This window comes from Aulonocara sp. 'chitande type north' Nkhata Bay, linkage group LG4 (assembly GCF_057382095.1).
Source record: "Aulonocara sp. 'chitande type north' Nkhata Bay isolate Kocher_YH1m ecotype deep benthic linkage group LG4, A_spYH_male_GT1.1, whole genome shotgun sequence".
NCBI lineage: Eukaryota > Metazoa > Chordata > Actinopteri > Cichliformes > Cichlidae > Aulonocara > Aulonocara sp. 'chitande type north' Nkhata Bay.
In genome coordinates, this window is record NC_141347.1 from 12,905,759 (window position 1) to 12,923,176 (window position 17,418).

Below are 17,418 nucleotides of genomic sequence, written 5' to 3' on the forward strand. Positions count from 1 at the left end.
ATCTGTAGCGTGTGTGTGTAAACATTAAAGCACCCAATTTTATAGCACTAATAGTTAGTTTATTTACCTAAATGTTTCAGATTGGCACATGTGGATTGTGACTTAGCAGTGGGGCAAGCTCGGGACCTATATTGATCAGTGAATCAGTTTCTGATTGGTCCATTTTCCATGGATGTTTTTCCAGCTTAATATGTTGAGATGAAAGCTTCATTTTCAGGTTTAGCTGCTAAATGCCATTTTCGACAGCTTAGAATTAATTGTGCCCCTGCTTGGTTTATTAATGATTTACTTTAAAGGTCTGCTTGAAATTTTTACAAATGGAGTTTGTATTCACTGGAGAGAACACAGAATGTAAAGCTTCCCAGGCGCAGGAAAGAGCTTTTTGATTGAGCTGCCGTCCATCCATCTTTCATTCGTTGACTCACTTAGTAGTGAACGAATCGAGCGGGTGGGCATCGGTCCATGCAGCCAAGCAGCCACGCAAGCCGGGCAACTAGGCGTTCGTTCACTTTCTAATATATAGACTCTAGGCCAAATGCTAATCTCTTGATTGAACACTTGAAGACAAAGGTTATCACCAAACAAATTTAGTTAAAGCAGAAAAGGGGCAAAGGATCTTAGCAGTGTTTGCAACTGATCTAATCAACAACACAGCTAAGTTGATTATAAAACTGCAGGTCTGCAGCGCAGGCACCAACTAGGGAGGAGCAGAACGGTAGAGATGAGAGGAAAAATCACTAGAGAAGAGAGGAGAGGAGACAAGAGGAGAGGCGAGGAGGTGTGAGAAGATAAAACGGTAGAGCAGCCCTCCACAGAACAGAATAAAAGTAGAACAAAGCAGAGCAGATGTAGGGGGAAAAAAGCAGAGCAGGGCAGAACAAAAACAGAAGACTACGGGGCGCGAGAGGACAGCCGAGCAGAGCAGAGAGAACGCGGCAGAGAGACCACAGCAGAGTTGAGAAGAACAAAGCAGTGCGCAGCAGACCACAGCAAGGCAAACACATGAACAGAAGAGAGAGGAGGGGGTTGTATTCTGGGGCAAGAGCAGCTGCCATAAACACCACTGTTATCTCAAAGCAGTAAGCAGTGGTGAAACAAATGCAAAAGGTTCAAAAAGGAGAGAACAACAGGCAGGGGCTGAAATGACATCCAAAGAGTTGACTGGACAACAAAGTTTTGTTGCCTTTGAGCAGGATGCAGTTAAGCTTGACCATGAGCAAAAAAATTACACACATCCCAAAAGAAGAGCCCGAGTTTCCACAGTAGGCTCCACGTTTCTCTGGCGTCTTATGAGCGTGAGAAGAGTATTTCGGGATGTATGCGTGCTTGCATTCAACAGAAAAATTGCAGGAGAAGGCAGAAAAAGACTATTTGTGCATCTATACATCTGTCTGAATCAGCCAAAAGGGGTCAGTGCATTTCGTTTTCTGTGCAAGTGTCTGTGATCTGCCACCGGTGTCCTGAAGCGATACTGACAGTCTCTTTAGCAAGCATACACACATATGCTGCCCTGTACGACACCTGTGCACACATGCACACGTGGCTTTCCTTGACAGTTGGTCTCTCTTTAGGGCAATAAAAACACACATACCCACGCACATCTATCTCCAGCAGATGCGCAGAGTCGCGGAGGGGTGAAACCGCCACTGAATATAATGCTGCGCTGAGCTCTGGAGCGCAGCACGACAGGGGATAGTGTTCGCCGACTGAAACGCCATTGGGACCAATTAGGCGGCGCGCAGAGCAAAGCGCAGCCCAACGCTAGGCTTCACATCCAGTTCAAAAGGCCTGCTGCTGGGACGGACAGCTGAAGGGGTGGGGTCGGTTTTCCTGAAGATGGCAGCATGTGAAGGGGTGTTTGTGCATAGGGTATTATTACGTGGGGGGAGGATGATCACAGCGTGCAGGGGATGGAGATGCTAACACGCACGTGCTGCAACATCTGCTGCACCAATGATGACGGTGCCATGGTGATCGTGGGGATGTTAGACCACCAGAACGTTGCAATTTTAAAGCAACATCCACAAATGACTCCCACATCAACTCAGACACATTAGCGTGAATAAACAGCTTTAAACAAACACGACCAGTGCTTTGTGGCATTTCTTCTATATTGTACAGAAGTGTATGGTTTGCACCACAGAGCTGGTTTTCGTGAGATATGTGCCGGCTTGCTGCAGGGCAGAAAGCAAAGGAAAAGGATCGTGGTTCCTAGAGAACACCGAGACTACTGCAGAATGACATATTCAAGCAGCGCGCAAGTGGCAACATCCAGCAGAGAGCTGAACGTTTTATGGGAAAGCAGGCTTACTGATAAAGAACGCAAACCACACCACCAGAAGCTCTGTGATTAATAAAAGTAAGATCCAAGATGTCACTTAATGCTACTTAATCTTTTTGTTTTCCCTGCTTAAAAGTTTTTTTGCGGTTTCAGAACTGGATGAAGATGTGCCAGATCATAGTTCAATCTCAGACTTCTGTTAACTAACAGGTATTTGTCCAGGTAACAGTAAAGGGGCATGAAATTCTGTTTCTGGCTGGACTCTGAGTATAAGTGGCTAATGTGAATTTGTGATTAATGCAAATTTCTGTATATGCAGACAGCAACAGACTTGTGATTTTCACTGATTTAATTCACTGTGTTAATCACCGCAACAGACTGCATGCCATTGCCAACTCGACTCATTCATTGTAAACTGATAGCAGACGGACTCTAATTATTTCCAGCGTCACTGGAAGTTGTGTCACAAATGTAGAAAAATGAAAATAAAACTATAATTTCGTTATCCTTGCATAATGACAACAAAGACCCTCGAATCGTACATCTAAATGTCACAGTGTTGCTTTGCGTGCAATACTATAAGTGCCGACGAAACCAGATAAACTAACTGAGACTGGGTCCATTAAGTGTGATCATGCTGCTCTGACATGCTACGCCCTCTCCACCTTCACTCACCTGAGCACTTCGTTGGGGTTGCCTGAGATGGGGGTCTTTCTGTCAGGAGCTCCGTGGCACTGAGACTTCAAGAGGGTGTGAGGCCCGCGGTCCATCATCATGGTAGAAGTCGCCATAGTGATGATCGCCACACCATCGCGAACCCGCGCCTCTAAGCCGTAGTCCCATTCATCATAGGAGACAGAGAGCAGGCCTGGAAGCAAGAAGAGGAGAGAGATCGTTTAGAGGAAATGCAGAAAGAAGGTAGATGAGGGGTTTTTTGTTTTAAAGGGAGGTGAGAAGGGAAGGAGTGATTCTACGGAGGAAAGTGAAGACACAGCGAGACGGACAGATGGAGGAAACTAAACCGGGGAGACAGGGGGATCAGTGTGCTAGGATATATAGTGTACATGCTTTGAACACACTCCAAGAGACAGAGCATACACTACGTAGTGACTCAGGGAGCAGATGAATAGCACTCCCATTCTGACTGACTAAGAGTCTATCATCTTGCTGTGTTTGTCCATCTGTCTGTCTAAAGTACGTTCTGTACGGTCTGTTTGTCGGCCTTTGCACTCTCCGCACGCCTGCTTATCTGTCCTTCTGTCTGCCCGACTCCTGTTCGCATTTGACAATCTGTCAAATGTTTAGGAATGTTTATTTGCAGGTCTCTCTCTGTCTGTGTGCCTCCATGCCCATCTCTCCCGATGCCCTTCCAAGTGCCCATCAGCCCATTCAGCTGTTTGCCAGGATACCTGTCGTTCCTCCACCACGTCCTTCTCTGTAGGTATTCGAAGCATTCTCGAGGCTGAGGACAGCCTGGTGGCAGGCAGCGAATCGCAAACACAAAATTTCCTGTAGGTATCCTAAAAACCCGACAATAACTTGCATGAATGTGAAAATATTTTCTTAATGTTACATTTTTTGTTTAAAAAAAGGCATTAACTTACTGTTAGGCTCTTTGGGATGTATTAAACACAGATGCTATGAAAATGAGTTTCACTGATATTAAACAGCTGTTATTGGCAATAAAATCCATTACAATATTCAATTTTAATTACAATAAACCCATGACTAATAGTCATCATTAATTGATTACTCATGGTGCATGTTTCCCAGCAATAAATCTTTATCTCTTTTTAATGACCAGTCATTAAGTTCCCGTGTTCAGCGGTTCAGGACTTCATCATGCTGGATTTAACAATAATAATAATAATGGATTGGATTTATATAGCGCTTTTCAAGGCACCCAAAGCGCTTTACAATGCCACTATTCATTCACTCTCGCATTCATACACTGGTGGAGGCAAGCTACGGTTGTAGCCACAGCTGCCCTGGGGCAGACTGACAGAAGCGAGGCTGCCATTTCGCGCCATCGGCCCCTCTGGCCAACACCAGTAGGCAAATAGGGTAAAGTGTCTTGCCCAAGGACACAACGACCAGGACAGAGAGCCCAGGGATCGAACCGGCGACCTTTCGGTTACAGATACGATTCCCAACCCCCTGAGCCACGGTCGCCCCAACAAGGGGATTGTCCTTAAGCACGGTACACAAGGATTCATTTTGGAGCATCATTTGGTAACAATTTCATGCCTTCTTGGCTTAGGTTACAGTTCAAAGTTGGAGCAGGTGTAAGTTTAATATTAATTGGGTGGTGTAAAGTTAAAATGTTCACCACCCAATTATTACTAAAAGGATCCAATCAGCAAACATGGAAATCTTTTTTTTTTTCTTTTAAGAAAAAAGCAAGCGTTTCTGTGTTCGGTGGTCATGTTAGAGAAGGTGTGACAGCAGTGGCTGAAGCAGTGGTAGGCATTGCCGAACAAACAATTTAACGCTCAAACCTTTCAAGTCAAAAGTCTTAACTACCTCCGCATTTAAAATTGGCTACAAAAATGCCTTTATGACTTCTGAAAACAGCCAACAGCTGATTGTTTAGGAGCCATTAGAGGCCCCCTGGGTTCAAGCTCTCAGGGTTTGTAAGCTTGTAATTTATCTGACTCTCTTCTATTTAATCTGTCCATCTTTCTGTCCATCAGCAGGTCTGCATCTATCTGACAATGTATGACCACATGTCAGCCAGCCCGCTACCATGTCAGCGTGCAGAAATAGACAGGCAGCCTGGCAACCTGCCTTCCTCACGGGGCCTCTGCACTGACAGCTCGGGCCCTTCAGGACCACATCTCATGTCACACATTGTCGACACTTTCTCACCACTCGCTCCGTTCCCCGTTCCTTTTTACATGCTTGACTTTTTATTGCTTTAAGGGCGCGACTTTCTTCCCAGGAAGACATAGGCGAGACGTGTGTGTCGGGAGCACGCGGGCGGACGGTTTGATGTCTTATTGTCGCAGCTCTCTTTTGGGCGTGTAACAAGGTATTACAATGTGGCAGGACATCTCCCTCTCACACATACAACCTAAATCACACTGCAGACATAACGCATCCACAATAAGCAAACTGATCGGAAAGCATAACAGCAGATATTTCTGGAAACAGTTTATTAATGCCAGTGATGTCAGACTGGGTGGTTACATTAACACAGTGTGTGTGGCAGTAGTGTGCAACTTTGATCAAGGGAAAAAAGAGACAGAAAGGCTGTTAGTAGGAGAGAAAGAGCTGAGAGGGAAGAGGAGGGGAAAGAGTGACAGAATGAGCAGAAGAGAGAGAAAGTCAGGCAGCAGCAGAGACACAAAGATACAGACTCAAGAAACACAGGAAGATGAAGGGAGCTGAGACTTGGGAGCAAGTCAGAGGAGGCTGAAATAGTAACACAGAAGAAAAAAACAGAAAAGTGAGGGAACAGCAGCAAAATATAGAGAAGCAAGAAGGAAGAAGGAGTGGGTGAAGAGATGGTTTCCCAAAGCGCTACTTAAGGAAGGGATCAGCGGAATTACCCGTGAGATTTGGAGGCTCTTCATCACACACGGTGCAAATTATTAAGTGTGCCTTGTAAGTAAATTAGGCCCACAGCTAGCATGCACCTCCTGGTGAACCCTGAACCGCCAGAGTCCACAGAGGACACAACCAGCGAAACCAACAGTCACATGCGGTGTCGCGGTGTCATTTCACTCTGTGCTGATTCAGAAGTTGGTGCGCTTGACTGCCACTTGCTGCAGGCTTAATTTGGCTTTTCTGATCTCGATGCTTACACAAGGCATGTTGGTTTTTCCAGAACTATCCCAACTGATGCCACAAACAAACATGCAAGCATGTCCTACATACACACACTAGCTGCATTATTAGGTACACCTTGCTAGTCCCACGTTGGATCATCTTTTGTGTTCAGAGCTGCTTAATTCCTCATAGATTCAAGGCACTGAGTAAACTCAGAAACCAGACTGATATGGTTTCAGCTTTGTCACATGGTGTATTATCCTGCTGAAAGCATCCATGGACATGGTCAGCAACAATAATTAGGCAGGCTGTGACATTGAAGTAATGCTTAATTGGAACTAAGACGTCCCCAACACCATTTCCACCAACACCACGAGCCTGAACCACTGATACAACGTGGGTGGATCCATGTTTTCATACCTAAACGGTATGAAAGCTGACTCTCACATGGAATACCTTAAGAAAGATCAAGACTCATCAGACCAGACGGTGTTTTTCCAAACTCCTATTGTGCAATTTTGGTGAGTCTGTGAAAACAATAACCTCAGTTTCCTGCTCTTAGCTGCTGTTGAAGCCCATCTGCTTCAAGATTTAATGTGTTTTGTGTTTATATGAATACCTCGGCTGTAATGAGGGGTTATTTTCATTTTCACCTTCAGAAAACCTGTTTACTTGATCACTTTTTAGGCCATTCTCTGTAAACCCTAGAGATGGTTGTGTGGGAAAATCCCAGTGGATCAGCAATTTCTGACAACAACAACTACACCACGTTCGGTCACTGAAATGACCTTTTTAATCCCCATTCAGATATTCAGAACTTCAGCGGGTCTTCTTACTCGTGTCTACATGCCTGGAAGTATTGACCAGAGAGCAGTAGGCCCGGGTTCGAGTCTGACCTGCAGTCCTCTGCTGCATGTCTTCCCTTCTCTCCCCTCTTCCCTGACTAGCTCCACTGTTTCTACCCAATAAAGGCTGAAAGGCAAAAAAAGAAATAAGAATAATCTTTTTTTTTAAAAAGGAACCGGCAACAAAGACGCTGCTTCACTCCAGAAAAAAATAACGTTTTTAAATTGGCGTCTTTCTGGACAACTCATATGTTGTCATATGTAGACTCGTGTTTGTTATAGGCCAATATGTCATCAAGCTGATAAATATCTGTCAGGGCAATATAGAGTTAACAGTTGCTAACTTTCTTAGGCTGCTAGGATTTTGATGCTATTCTTCTACGTTTTTGCACTTCAAGACAAAACCACAAAGCAGAGGCATTTGGAAAGCTTTAGCATTTTAGTGATTAGAAAGGTGAGGCTGTTCTCAGTACAGGTTTTACAGACTGTCACTGCTGAAGCTGTTTAAAGGAAACTCGTCAGCCAACCATCACTTTCATATTTCTGGCAGGAGCAGCACGAACAAGCACAGATCCTACAGGAGAAGAGCTGTGAATCAAAGCTTGGCCATCTGGATACTCATGGTTTCTTTGCACGCTGTCTTAAAACACTGTATTAATGACATTTTAAGTAAAGGTATGATCTAAATAATCATGTTTTTGACACAAGCAACATCATAAAAAGTCGTCTTACTTTGAGAATTCTGTGCGGTTATTTTGGCACATTCTGTATCCTGTTCATCACGCACGAAACAGGAGGACGACATTTAGCCTGAAATGTGTCATTTTGTCCCATGTGAGTCATGTCATGATAATTGAGTGTTAACTGAAAGAGTTTTGTGTGTGTCCATCGACGCAGCTCTACTTTGCAATCATCCAGGCGGTACATGAGCGAGACGCGATTATCTCAGCGGCAACATAAATCAAGAGGGACGTTGTTGTGTGATTTACATAACTGATACGGTGATATATCAAACTTTATAGAGTGGAACCCTAATTTGTAACAGACAGAGTGACACAAACGCGCACAGAATTCGGTTCACCCTGTCCAACGAGTAAACACCGGTCGTCCTTCACCATATGAAGTACACGGCAGTGCGCAAACACACAACCCATTTGATTACATTCGCTCATTATTTTCTCATGCAAATTAAACCCTGAACCAATCGTAACTTTCACAGACAAATGCACATAGACATCACACACTGAAACAAAAACAAAAGCACACACACACACACATACAGACCGGCCTGCAAACACACTCCTAGCTCCCACTCAAGAGTAAATCATCTGTGGGTGCCAATAGGGGAACAGAGGTAAAAGGTTTGAGTTACGGTGCCTGAACGGGACAACGGTCTCAGGTTCCGCCTGGAAAACCATTTCCCAGAAACTGCTGAGAACAGGCGGCAGTGTAATTTCGCCCCTCCGTTGTAAATCAACCAGCCAAACACCAACAAATTACAGCGCTCATACGTCTAGCTTAGATATACTACCTCCTCTACAGTTTTCTCTCCCACAGAGAGCCAAAAGTTGAGGAAAGTTCCATTAGTTAGCACGGTGGGGACATCACTAACAGTTAAAGGTTTGATTCCCACTGAGAGATGGCCTTTCTAAAAAGTGTCTGTCCACCCCCAAGCGCTGAGTGTCGTTTTCGATGAGTCAGCCTGACAGGTTTGCCTGACAAATTGCGTGAGCAGGTTGAGTGTTTTAATGTGCCCCAACTTAGACATCACTTTGGTTTCACATTTGACCTGAAAAGGTTACCTCCGGTGGTGCTGTGGAGAAAAGAGGCTTCCTCATTTCTTGTTAGAAAAGGTCAGTTTGTCTTACAAAACAATCCAACAGTGAACTGGAAAGAAAATGTAAGGAATAGCTTTTCAGTGGTTCTGCCGTCCGTCTTTGTCCGTCTTTGGTTTTGTTTCTACTCGGATCATTATGATTTTCAAATACAGAGAGTCGCTTTTAGGACCGATCTAAAAGAAGTTTACTATATCATTATCACTGTTTTGGAAATGAAACAAAACGCTTTTCTGTAATGTGGTGCAGTATATACTGTCATGGTCCTGGGTCGGTGACCCAGCGCTTTTAGTTTGTTATCATTTTCTAGATGATGATTGTTTAAGTTCTGTGTAACTCCGTGTCAGTCTGTTACCCTGTCTTCCACGGTGTCCTGTTCCCTGTCTGCGTCTCTCTGCTTCTCATCCCGTTGTCGTATGCTCCCAGGTCTGTTATTTTTAGTCCTCCCAGTTTAGGTGTCTTTAGTTATTTGTTATGCCCCACTGTTTGTTTGCCACTACACCTCTGTAAATAAAACCACCGGTATCTCATCCACTGCCTGCATCTTGGGTCCTTCTTCCAATTCCACACGGCTCGCCTCGGCAGCCGTGACATATACCACAGCTCGGCTGCAGCTTCTTCTTCTTATGAAAAATGAAGCAAATGAAGAAATTAAAACTTGTGTTCTTTCTAAGTGCCAGCAGGGGGCGAGTCCTCAGGCTGTCAACTTGTAAGGACGTCAATGGGCGGGGAAACTCTTTGCCTCATTTGAGTGGCCATCTTTAACTTTCATATATAGTCTGCACAATATACATTGCCAGTCCCGATTCAAGTCTCAACATTAGCACAGTGTGCCAAAAGACATGAGACAAGGAAAAAAATGTGATTGAAGTATCTTTCTGGAAAGGTTTATGAGACTATTTCTAAGGCACGTCCACAAAGGATTTATCTATAAAAGAAGATTTTGAAACAAGATTGAACTTTCAAAGAGGTGCTTGACCTTCCAGAATTCCTCTAATACAGTGACAACTTCTGGAAAGTCTCAAACAACCCAACAAAAACATCCAAAGAAAGTCACGTCTAAACTCAACAAAGGTCAGTTTATTACTCTGCTAACCTGAAGGCTCTGGGCTAAAATGGCAACAAGAATTGGTAAAGTGAAAATCAGTGCTATCCCAACAGTACATTAAGGCTTTTATTAATTTTGCATCAACAAAACCTTTTGGAAGAATACTCTATGGATTTGTTCGAGGCCAAGAGTCTCATCACAGTTTGCATAAACCAAACAAAGACAAACAAATCATTCTACCAACGGTCAAAGCTGAGGGAAGCTGTATAAAGTGGAGATGCTATGTTGCTACAGGCCGACTTGTGATTATTGCAGAAAACATGAATTCTGCTCCCTTAAAGAAAGTCTCTGACAGTGACAGTGGGGACAATGGCAGGTCATCAGTCTGTCACTCTGGGGTATGCAGTGGTGCAGTGATCCTGAACACAAGAATTACCCCCCCTGTGAACGGCTTAAAAGCAATAAACTAAACTTATGGTGAAGTCAAAGTCAAGACTTGAACCCTACTGACATGCTGCAGCGTGAACTGAGAAAACAACAGATCCAGTGTGCATCCACTACGCAGTTCTGCAAAAATTTCCACAGCAGCCATGCAGAGGCCGATCTTTGATTATCGGAGGTGTCTGTTGCAGCTTTGATGCTAAAGCTGACACAACTAGCAATAAAAGCTGGGCCATTTACATGTTTTGGTAACTTTGGTACGTACAATTATGATTTAAAACAAGCATTTTAGGGCAACATCTTTGTGGCGGGCGTGGTTTGCAGGGCCGCTGCAGGGGAGGCGGACACACCTGAGCAGCATCCGCAATCACGCCTTGTTGTTGTTGTTGGTAGGTGTATGACTGCAAGCTGCAAAGCTGCAGCCGTGTGATTGTGAACAGCAATAGTAATAACAAAGTATGCTGAAAAGCATAAAAATCTTATCGGGTCTGCCGTGGTTCATTTACAATCTTCTGTACTGAAAATGGATGTATTTGTAACACTCCAAATTCTCACCTAATCACTGAATGTTATGTAAATGTTAAACTCCACATGTGTAGGATTTAAGTTGAAAGCAATAAAAGATCATTTATTATGATTTCATTGTGATCCAATTTTAAGTCCGAACTCTGGTTCAGTTTCAGATTTCCTACCTGTGGGGAACTCGGCCGGCACTACATCAGTATCTCCAGCAACCAGCGAGGGCACGATCCATGTGTAGCCATAGCCCGTGATTCCAACAGAGTGGGCCACCTCAAAGATAGTGTTGGCCTCTTCTTTTGTGCAATAGAGAAGAATAACAGGGCTCTGGAGTTTCTTCAGCTGGTTCTGAATCTTCGAATCGCCGTCGTCCACAGACATGTCAAGTAGTAGAACTTCCTCTAATTCCCAGCCCACAAAGCTGTTCTCGATGGTACTACGAATCTGCAGTAGGTAGAAGGGGCTGATTACCACAATGTACTTTGCTTTAGTCTTTAACAAGACAAAAAAAAATTCAAACCCTATTATTTTTGTCAACAGTGTGTTTCAATGTGTGTTTGACTTGCATTTTAGTTTATTGTTCCAAGATGAAGCAGTTTATTAAAAACAAAGTGGATACATCACTAGATTGAATTGGAATTTCTTTTACTTAGCACTTCACAGATCAGGCATTTGGGTTTATACAAATTACTAAATGTTTATAAAACACATCTCTAATCAGCATCATACAGTTTGTGTTACAAAGCACCTGAAAACCCCTGGGACTGAAAAATACAGTCATGCAGTTATTCAAGCGCTTTCAAAAGAAAGTCAGTCTCCAAAGACTCCCATGTTAAAACTAGAGATGGACCGATCCGATATTACGTATCGGTATCGGTCCGATACTGACCTAAATTACTGGATCGGATATCGGAGAAAAATAAAAAATGTAATCCGATCCATTAAATATCACGAAAGCACCTCACAAAACTTGCAACACGCCATAACTCACCTCAGAACGTTAGCACGTCTGAGCAGTATGCATCACGTGATAGAGCGGCTGTGGCATGCGGGACCTGTCGGTGCTCTGGATAGCATTTGGAGCTTCGCTAGCAACCCGGCATTTCATCTCCGACAAAGTTATCCCCGAGAGAAGTAAAGCAAGTGTGTAAGTCCATCTCTGAATGTTTGTAAAGCATTCCTGCGTTAAGCTTAACAAACGATATATGGAGCGACTGCCTCTTCTTGCTGCTACTTCAATCATGAAACTGCTTAACGATCAGCTGATCGGCTTTTCTGTCGCGAGTCCGTGTCTCTAGTTTGCTTTTGGCCCACTTTGCACCAGAAAGAGGAAACCAGCGGCTGAACAACAGCAGCACGTTTAAGCTTGATCAGCTATTGTTAGAATGGATTTAATATTACTTTCTACACCAGGATCTTTTTCTACGTAGCTGACGCTGGTAACTGTGCAGGGGCGGATCTAGCAAAGTTTAGCCAGGGGGGCCGATAGGGCATTAACAGGGAAAAGGGGGCACAAAGACATACTTTTCTTTCTTATTCTCATTTAAAATGTCTAGCTTTTAATAAATAATTATCTGACACCCAAAGTTTTAATTTGATGCAAAATGAATAGAAGTCAATTACTGTATATAGTGACTATTAAGTCTAATATATATACCCTAGTAAGCTATAGTACTTTTTCCTTTGGGAAGGTACCATCTGTGCAGTCTGCAATTTTGTTGAAGAAAGATGTTGAATCTATTTAATATTTCTTGAAAAATAATTGATTTCTGTGCATTTTTTTCACACTGCATCAAATTAAGGTTGATTACGTCGATTAAGCATCATGAGGTGGAGTGTGAGGGGTGGTTCCCTATTTTTTATTTATTTATTTTTGTTGTTGCTGGGAGTTGGAACCCTATTAGTTAGGTTGCTTAATATTTATGCTAAGTACTCTTTAAAATACCAGAATAGGGAGGATGGTGTAGGTTTAAGTTTATTAGATTGATCAGTATTGCTGAACTATGAAACATTTTTTTTGCATACAGGTATAACAGAATAGCTTTAGTGTAGTTGTTGTTTTAAACTTGAGTATGAACTTATACAAAATGCAGCAAGATATTTAAAAAACAGTTTTGTTGATTAAAAAACACTATATTGGATTCATATCGGTATCGGCAGATATCCAAATTTATGATATCGGTATCGGACATAAAGAAGTGGTATCGTGCCATCCCTAGTTAAAACTTTGCAGCTGAAATACACGTGTTTACAGTCTGGTACACAAAATGCTTTTAATTTATCTTTCTACTCATGACAACTATACAGAGGGTGATTTTTTTTTAAACAACTTTTAAGGCTTAAAGTCAGGCCTCTGTAGCTGATAGCTGACTGCTAGGCTAATTGGAGTCACTGAACACTGAAGTGCGTTTGTCGTGTCCGTGCCTTTTGGAGCTTCCACTTATCCTTTTCAGGGTCGCGGGGGTGCTGGAGCCTATCCCAGCTGTTATAGGGCGAGAGGCGGGGTACACCCTGAACAGGTCGCCAGTCTGTCGCAGGGCTAACACACTTGTGGTTTTAGTGAGTAAAACTGTAGTGCTTTATGTGTTAAAATCAAGCGTCTAAATCAAATTCAAAATTATATTATATATATTTTGTCTGTTTGTTAGTACATTTATGTTTTAATCTTACTTGTAACTACATTTATTTTTGGACTTTTTTTGAATTATTATTTTTATTATTTAATTGTTATTATCCCTGATTGCAAAGATTTGGGAGTATAAGTGAATATTCTGACTAATATCTAACTTAGATATTAGATTTTTAAAAATGCCTAGGCTTTTGGGAACACATCCACATCATAAGTTCTGCATCTCTTTCATCCTGATTGATTGTATGCGTTGTATCAGCTGCACGGTTACCTTGGTGACAAAGTCCTGATAACCCGGGTAGTACGTTGTGACAATGGAGAAGATGTACCAGTCGTATTCCTCCATGATGTTCAAAATGACTGACGCCTGCTGCTCGATGGAGGGGCCGAACTGAAAGAACATGGAGTTGTCATCCTGAAAGTGACAGAAAAACACACAGAAGGACAAAGATGTGGAGTGTAAACGGTTATGCAACAACACTGGTCTGAACTTTAATTTAGGTGGCTGCGCACACGCAGAGGAGAATAGCTGCTACTTAAAGGACGGCGGTGTTTTTGTAACATTATTGGTGTGAACATTAATTTAGTTGCCTTTATTCTCTCGCTCGCAGAGGGAAAAGGCGAGAGGACACCAGTGGTCTTGTAATGATACCGGTCATGATTTTCATTAGTTGCCTTTATGACTCTGTTAATGAGTTTGTACACGGGGGTGGCTGGAGCAAATTCTGAGGGCTTCAAGCTGTCCTTAATCTCACACGTCGTGTTCATCATTTTTGTTTTATTAAAGCCAACAAGGCCATTTTTTAGCCCGCACAGTACTAGATTTAAATAACAAACAAGAAATGGCACACAGTAACCCCTGACTGAGTCTGTCTGCTGGGAGAAACTCAGTCTACAGACATTAAATGTACACCAAACCAAACAGCATTACAGACACTCCAATAAACACTGCTTACATACTGATATCCGAGCCTGCGTCTTGCCGTGAGTGTTGAAACAGAATACCGAGGTGGACAGAAGAAGAGGAGGAGGTGAGAAATACTCGTCTAGACAGGACTCTGCAGTTCTGCAACATGAGCAGGTTATTTTGCATGTGTGTTTGTGTCTGTGAGTCATTCTGCGAGTGTCCAACTTGCGTGTACACAATGTACAGTAGTGTGTTTATGGTCACAGCATTCATGCTTCTAATGTGGCAAATGATATGAATGAGAATGAGGCTGTTTTTTTTTTTTTTTTAATTGCATGTGAGCAATTTGAAGCTGACAGTAAGACCAGGCAAACAGGCAGAACTGGTGCCGGTGTCTTAGGACTCTTTATGCACTTCATTCATCATCAAACGCTAACCTGGCCCTCCCAGGGGATTCACGTGGGTTGATCTGTTACCTTGTTGCTGCATTACCGAGATCAGGGCTGCGCGATTGAGGCAGCATGTCGAGGTGTACGGCGAGCATGTAAGATGAGAACTCTCGCAAGTAATGAGGGTAACGCGTTGCATCCATGAGAGTGAAAACATGTCATTATCCCCGTGCTGCTTGAAATATGCAGGAGCTGTGTCTCGAGATCATGAAAAAATGATGCGAGCTCTGACGTCGTGCCGTGTTTCGCTGCTAACTCGAATCCATTTGTTGCTCAACTTTCTGTCTCTTCTCCGCCCCTTCTTCTCTCATTCTTCATCTCTCATCTCTATCCATCTCGTCTCTCGCTCTGCCGTCCCATTAATACCACTGGAATTACTGCCAGGGCACGGTTATAATTGAATTTCCAGACTTGTGCACTCCCCCCCCCCCCCCCCCCCCCCCACACACTTTATCCTCTATAGAGCACCCCTGCCGCCCTGCCTCCCCACCACCATTTCCTCTGGCCTTCTCCTTCTATCTCTCTTTTCTTAAAGAGCAGTATTAATGTGCTGTCCAGCACACTCATTCAGAGTGCCAGAGGTCTGCAGAATTTTCATTAGCCTTTGAGAAAAGTACACGCTCAAAGAAGAGCAAGGCGAATGCAAAATCGGGAGGTGGGGTTTGGAGATACTGGAGAAAGAAAAAAAAAAAAAAGAAAAGACGCTGGTAGCGTGACTAAAATGAAGTGCTGCAAACACCACTCTTCATTTACAGCAACAATAATTAGGGACTGGCCACATTATCACCTCTGCTGGCATGAGGTGATCGATTAGCGAGCATTAAAATTCCTACAGGGGCATTCGAGGGCCAGCAAGTCAGTCAGCCAGGCACAAGAAGCCGGCCAGCAAGGCTTTGAAAACACCTCACAGCCGCTCGCTGTCCTCTCTGTGGATCCACAGCTGACGTCAGTGCTGGCTACTGTACTAAGGCAACAATACACTATACAACACAATACGCTGGGATGAATGGCCGGTGGAGACAGGGGAGAGAGAGAGATGGAGAGATACAAGGAGAGGCAGAGAAAGAGCAGATAAAACCACAGAAGAGAGAGCTGATAAGAGAAAAGAGCAGAGAGAAACCAAAGGGAGGGAAAAGGAATTAAGCAAGCTAGGGAAAAAAAGATAGAGATGTACAAAAAATGTTTTTAAAAAAAGCAGTGGGGATGTAGCTGAGATTTGAAGCCTCCAGAGGGACAGAGGCAGAGGACAATGTGGTGACAATGGGATGAATGGAGAAGAACAGGGCAGGCTGGCAGACGGCTGTGATCCTGCATGGAGCGAGTGAGGGGCAGGAAGCCAGCAGTCAGTGAAGGAGCAGGCAAACGGAGGTGTGTGAGCGCGTATGTGAATGTGTGTGTATGTGTGTGTGTCAGGCAGTCAGCCACCCATTTACAGAGGAGGCTAAGCCTGAGTTGTTCAACCACAGAGACAGGACTTCTGCTGTCAGAAAGAGGAAGAGAGAGGAGAGACACGTGTGCCTTCCTCTGTGTGAAACGTGTGTGTTTGTGCAAAATAGAGATGTATGTACGCGAGCATATGTTTGTGTGTGTGTCGATGGGAGAGAAGTCAGGTATTACTCAGGTTGTAGGGATGCTGTCACATTATGGGAGGCATCCCTCTAATGAGGACAAAAAGCAAGTCCCATGAAAAAACTCTAATCTAATGAGGACAAAAAGCAAGTCCCATGAAAAAACTCTAATTTGTATCCAAAGGCTGGCATAAGCTTAGGTTTAGACTCCCCCCTACCTCATCCATCAACTGGGCAGACTAATAAGGAAACTAAAGGCAATGCACTGGCTGCCGCATGTCATCTGCAAATCTCCATTCCTATATGATCCACTGAAGTTAATCTAATGTATTCTGGGCATACGACTGTGCGTGTGAGCACCTCTATTAATACATATGTGTGTGATTTTCTGCCTCTAACGTTGCCTCAGTGTGCCTGCGTGTCTGCAGTTGAGTAGATTTAGCCTCATAAAGGCTCTGTACTAGGTATGCACGTGTGTGTGTATTCTGTGGTTGATAGGTCTTGGTCTGCCAGAGTTGCCTGCTCTGCCCCAGAGCCTCCAAATGAGTGCACTCACACACTCCTGGAGCAGTTATTTGACTTGGAGAGGAGGGAGAGTCAATAACTCAGGTATTTCAATTACACACACAGGGGCACATCAGTGACTGCAAAAGAAATAGACCCACTTCCAATCTTGCTCTGGAATATGCACACACACATACAAAAATACACACACATAATTCGCTTTAAACACACATATAAACACATTTAGGCAGGCACAAAATCTCTTGTTAGCATACACACATACACAGCAGCAGCAGCGGCAATCGAAACCCATCCTCCAAGTGAGGATTCCAACACAAAAAGACAAATCAACACCGCAATCATAGAATAATACCAGGGTGCTGCTTTAGACACACACAGGCACTCACGCACACTCCACACAAATAATGACATAGTAAAACAACATGAGGCGCACCGTTAAACAGGAAAGTGCATCACAGCGTGATCACATAAAGCACATACTAAATGGGAACACAGGGGTCAAGAGCAGGCATTTTTGGCTTACATTAGCTGCATTTTGCTTTCTGTAGCTACATGTTTACGTGCAGCTACAGATGTAATGCTCACGCTCCTTTATGTTTT

The 17,418-nt window shown here is 43.6% G+C and overlaps 1 protein-coding gene across 2 annotated transcripts in view; it reads right to left on the reverse strand.

Moving 5' to 3' along the window:
• Positions 1-17,418, reverse strand: part of grin2ba (glutamate receptor, ionotropic, N-methyl D-aspartate 2B, genome duplicate a) — a 140,753-nt gene that overhangs the window by 52,144 nt on the left and 71,191 nt on the right. For both annotated transcript variants that reach the window (XM_086288498.1, XM_086288500.1), the window contains exons 5-7: positions 13,641-13,784; positions 10,914-11,184; positions 2,957-3,149 (exon numbers count right to left, since the gene is read on the reverse strand). In XM_086288498.1, the coding sequence (XP_086144624.1) occupies positions 2,957-3,149; positions 10,914-11,184; positions 13,641-13,784 (608 nt within the window). The remainder of the gene's footprint in view (positions 1-2,956; positions 3,150-10,913; positions 11,185-13,640; positions 13,785-17,418) is intronic.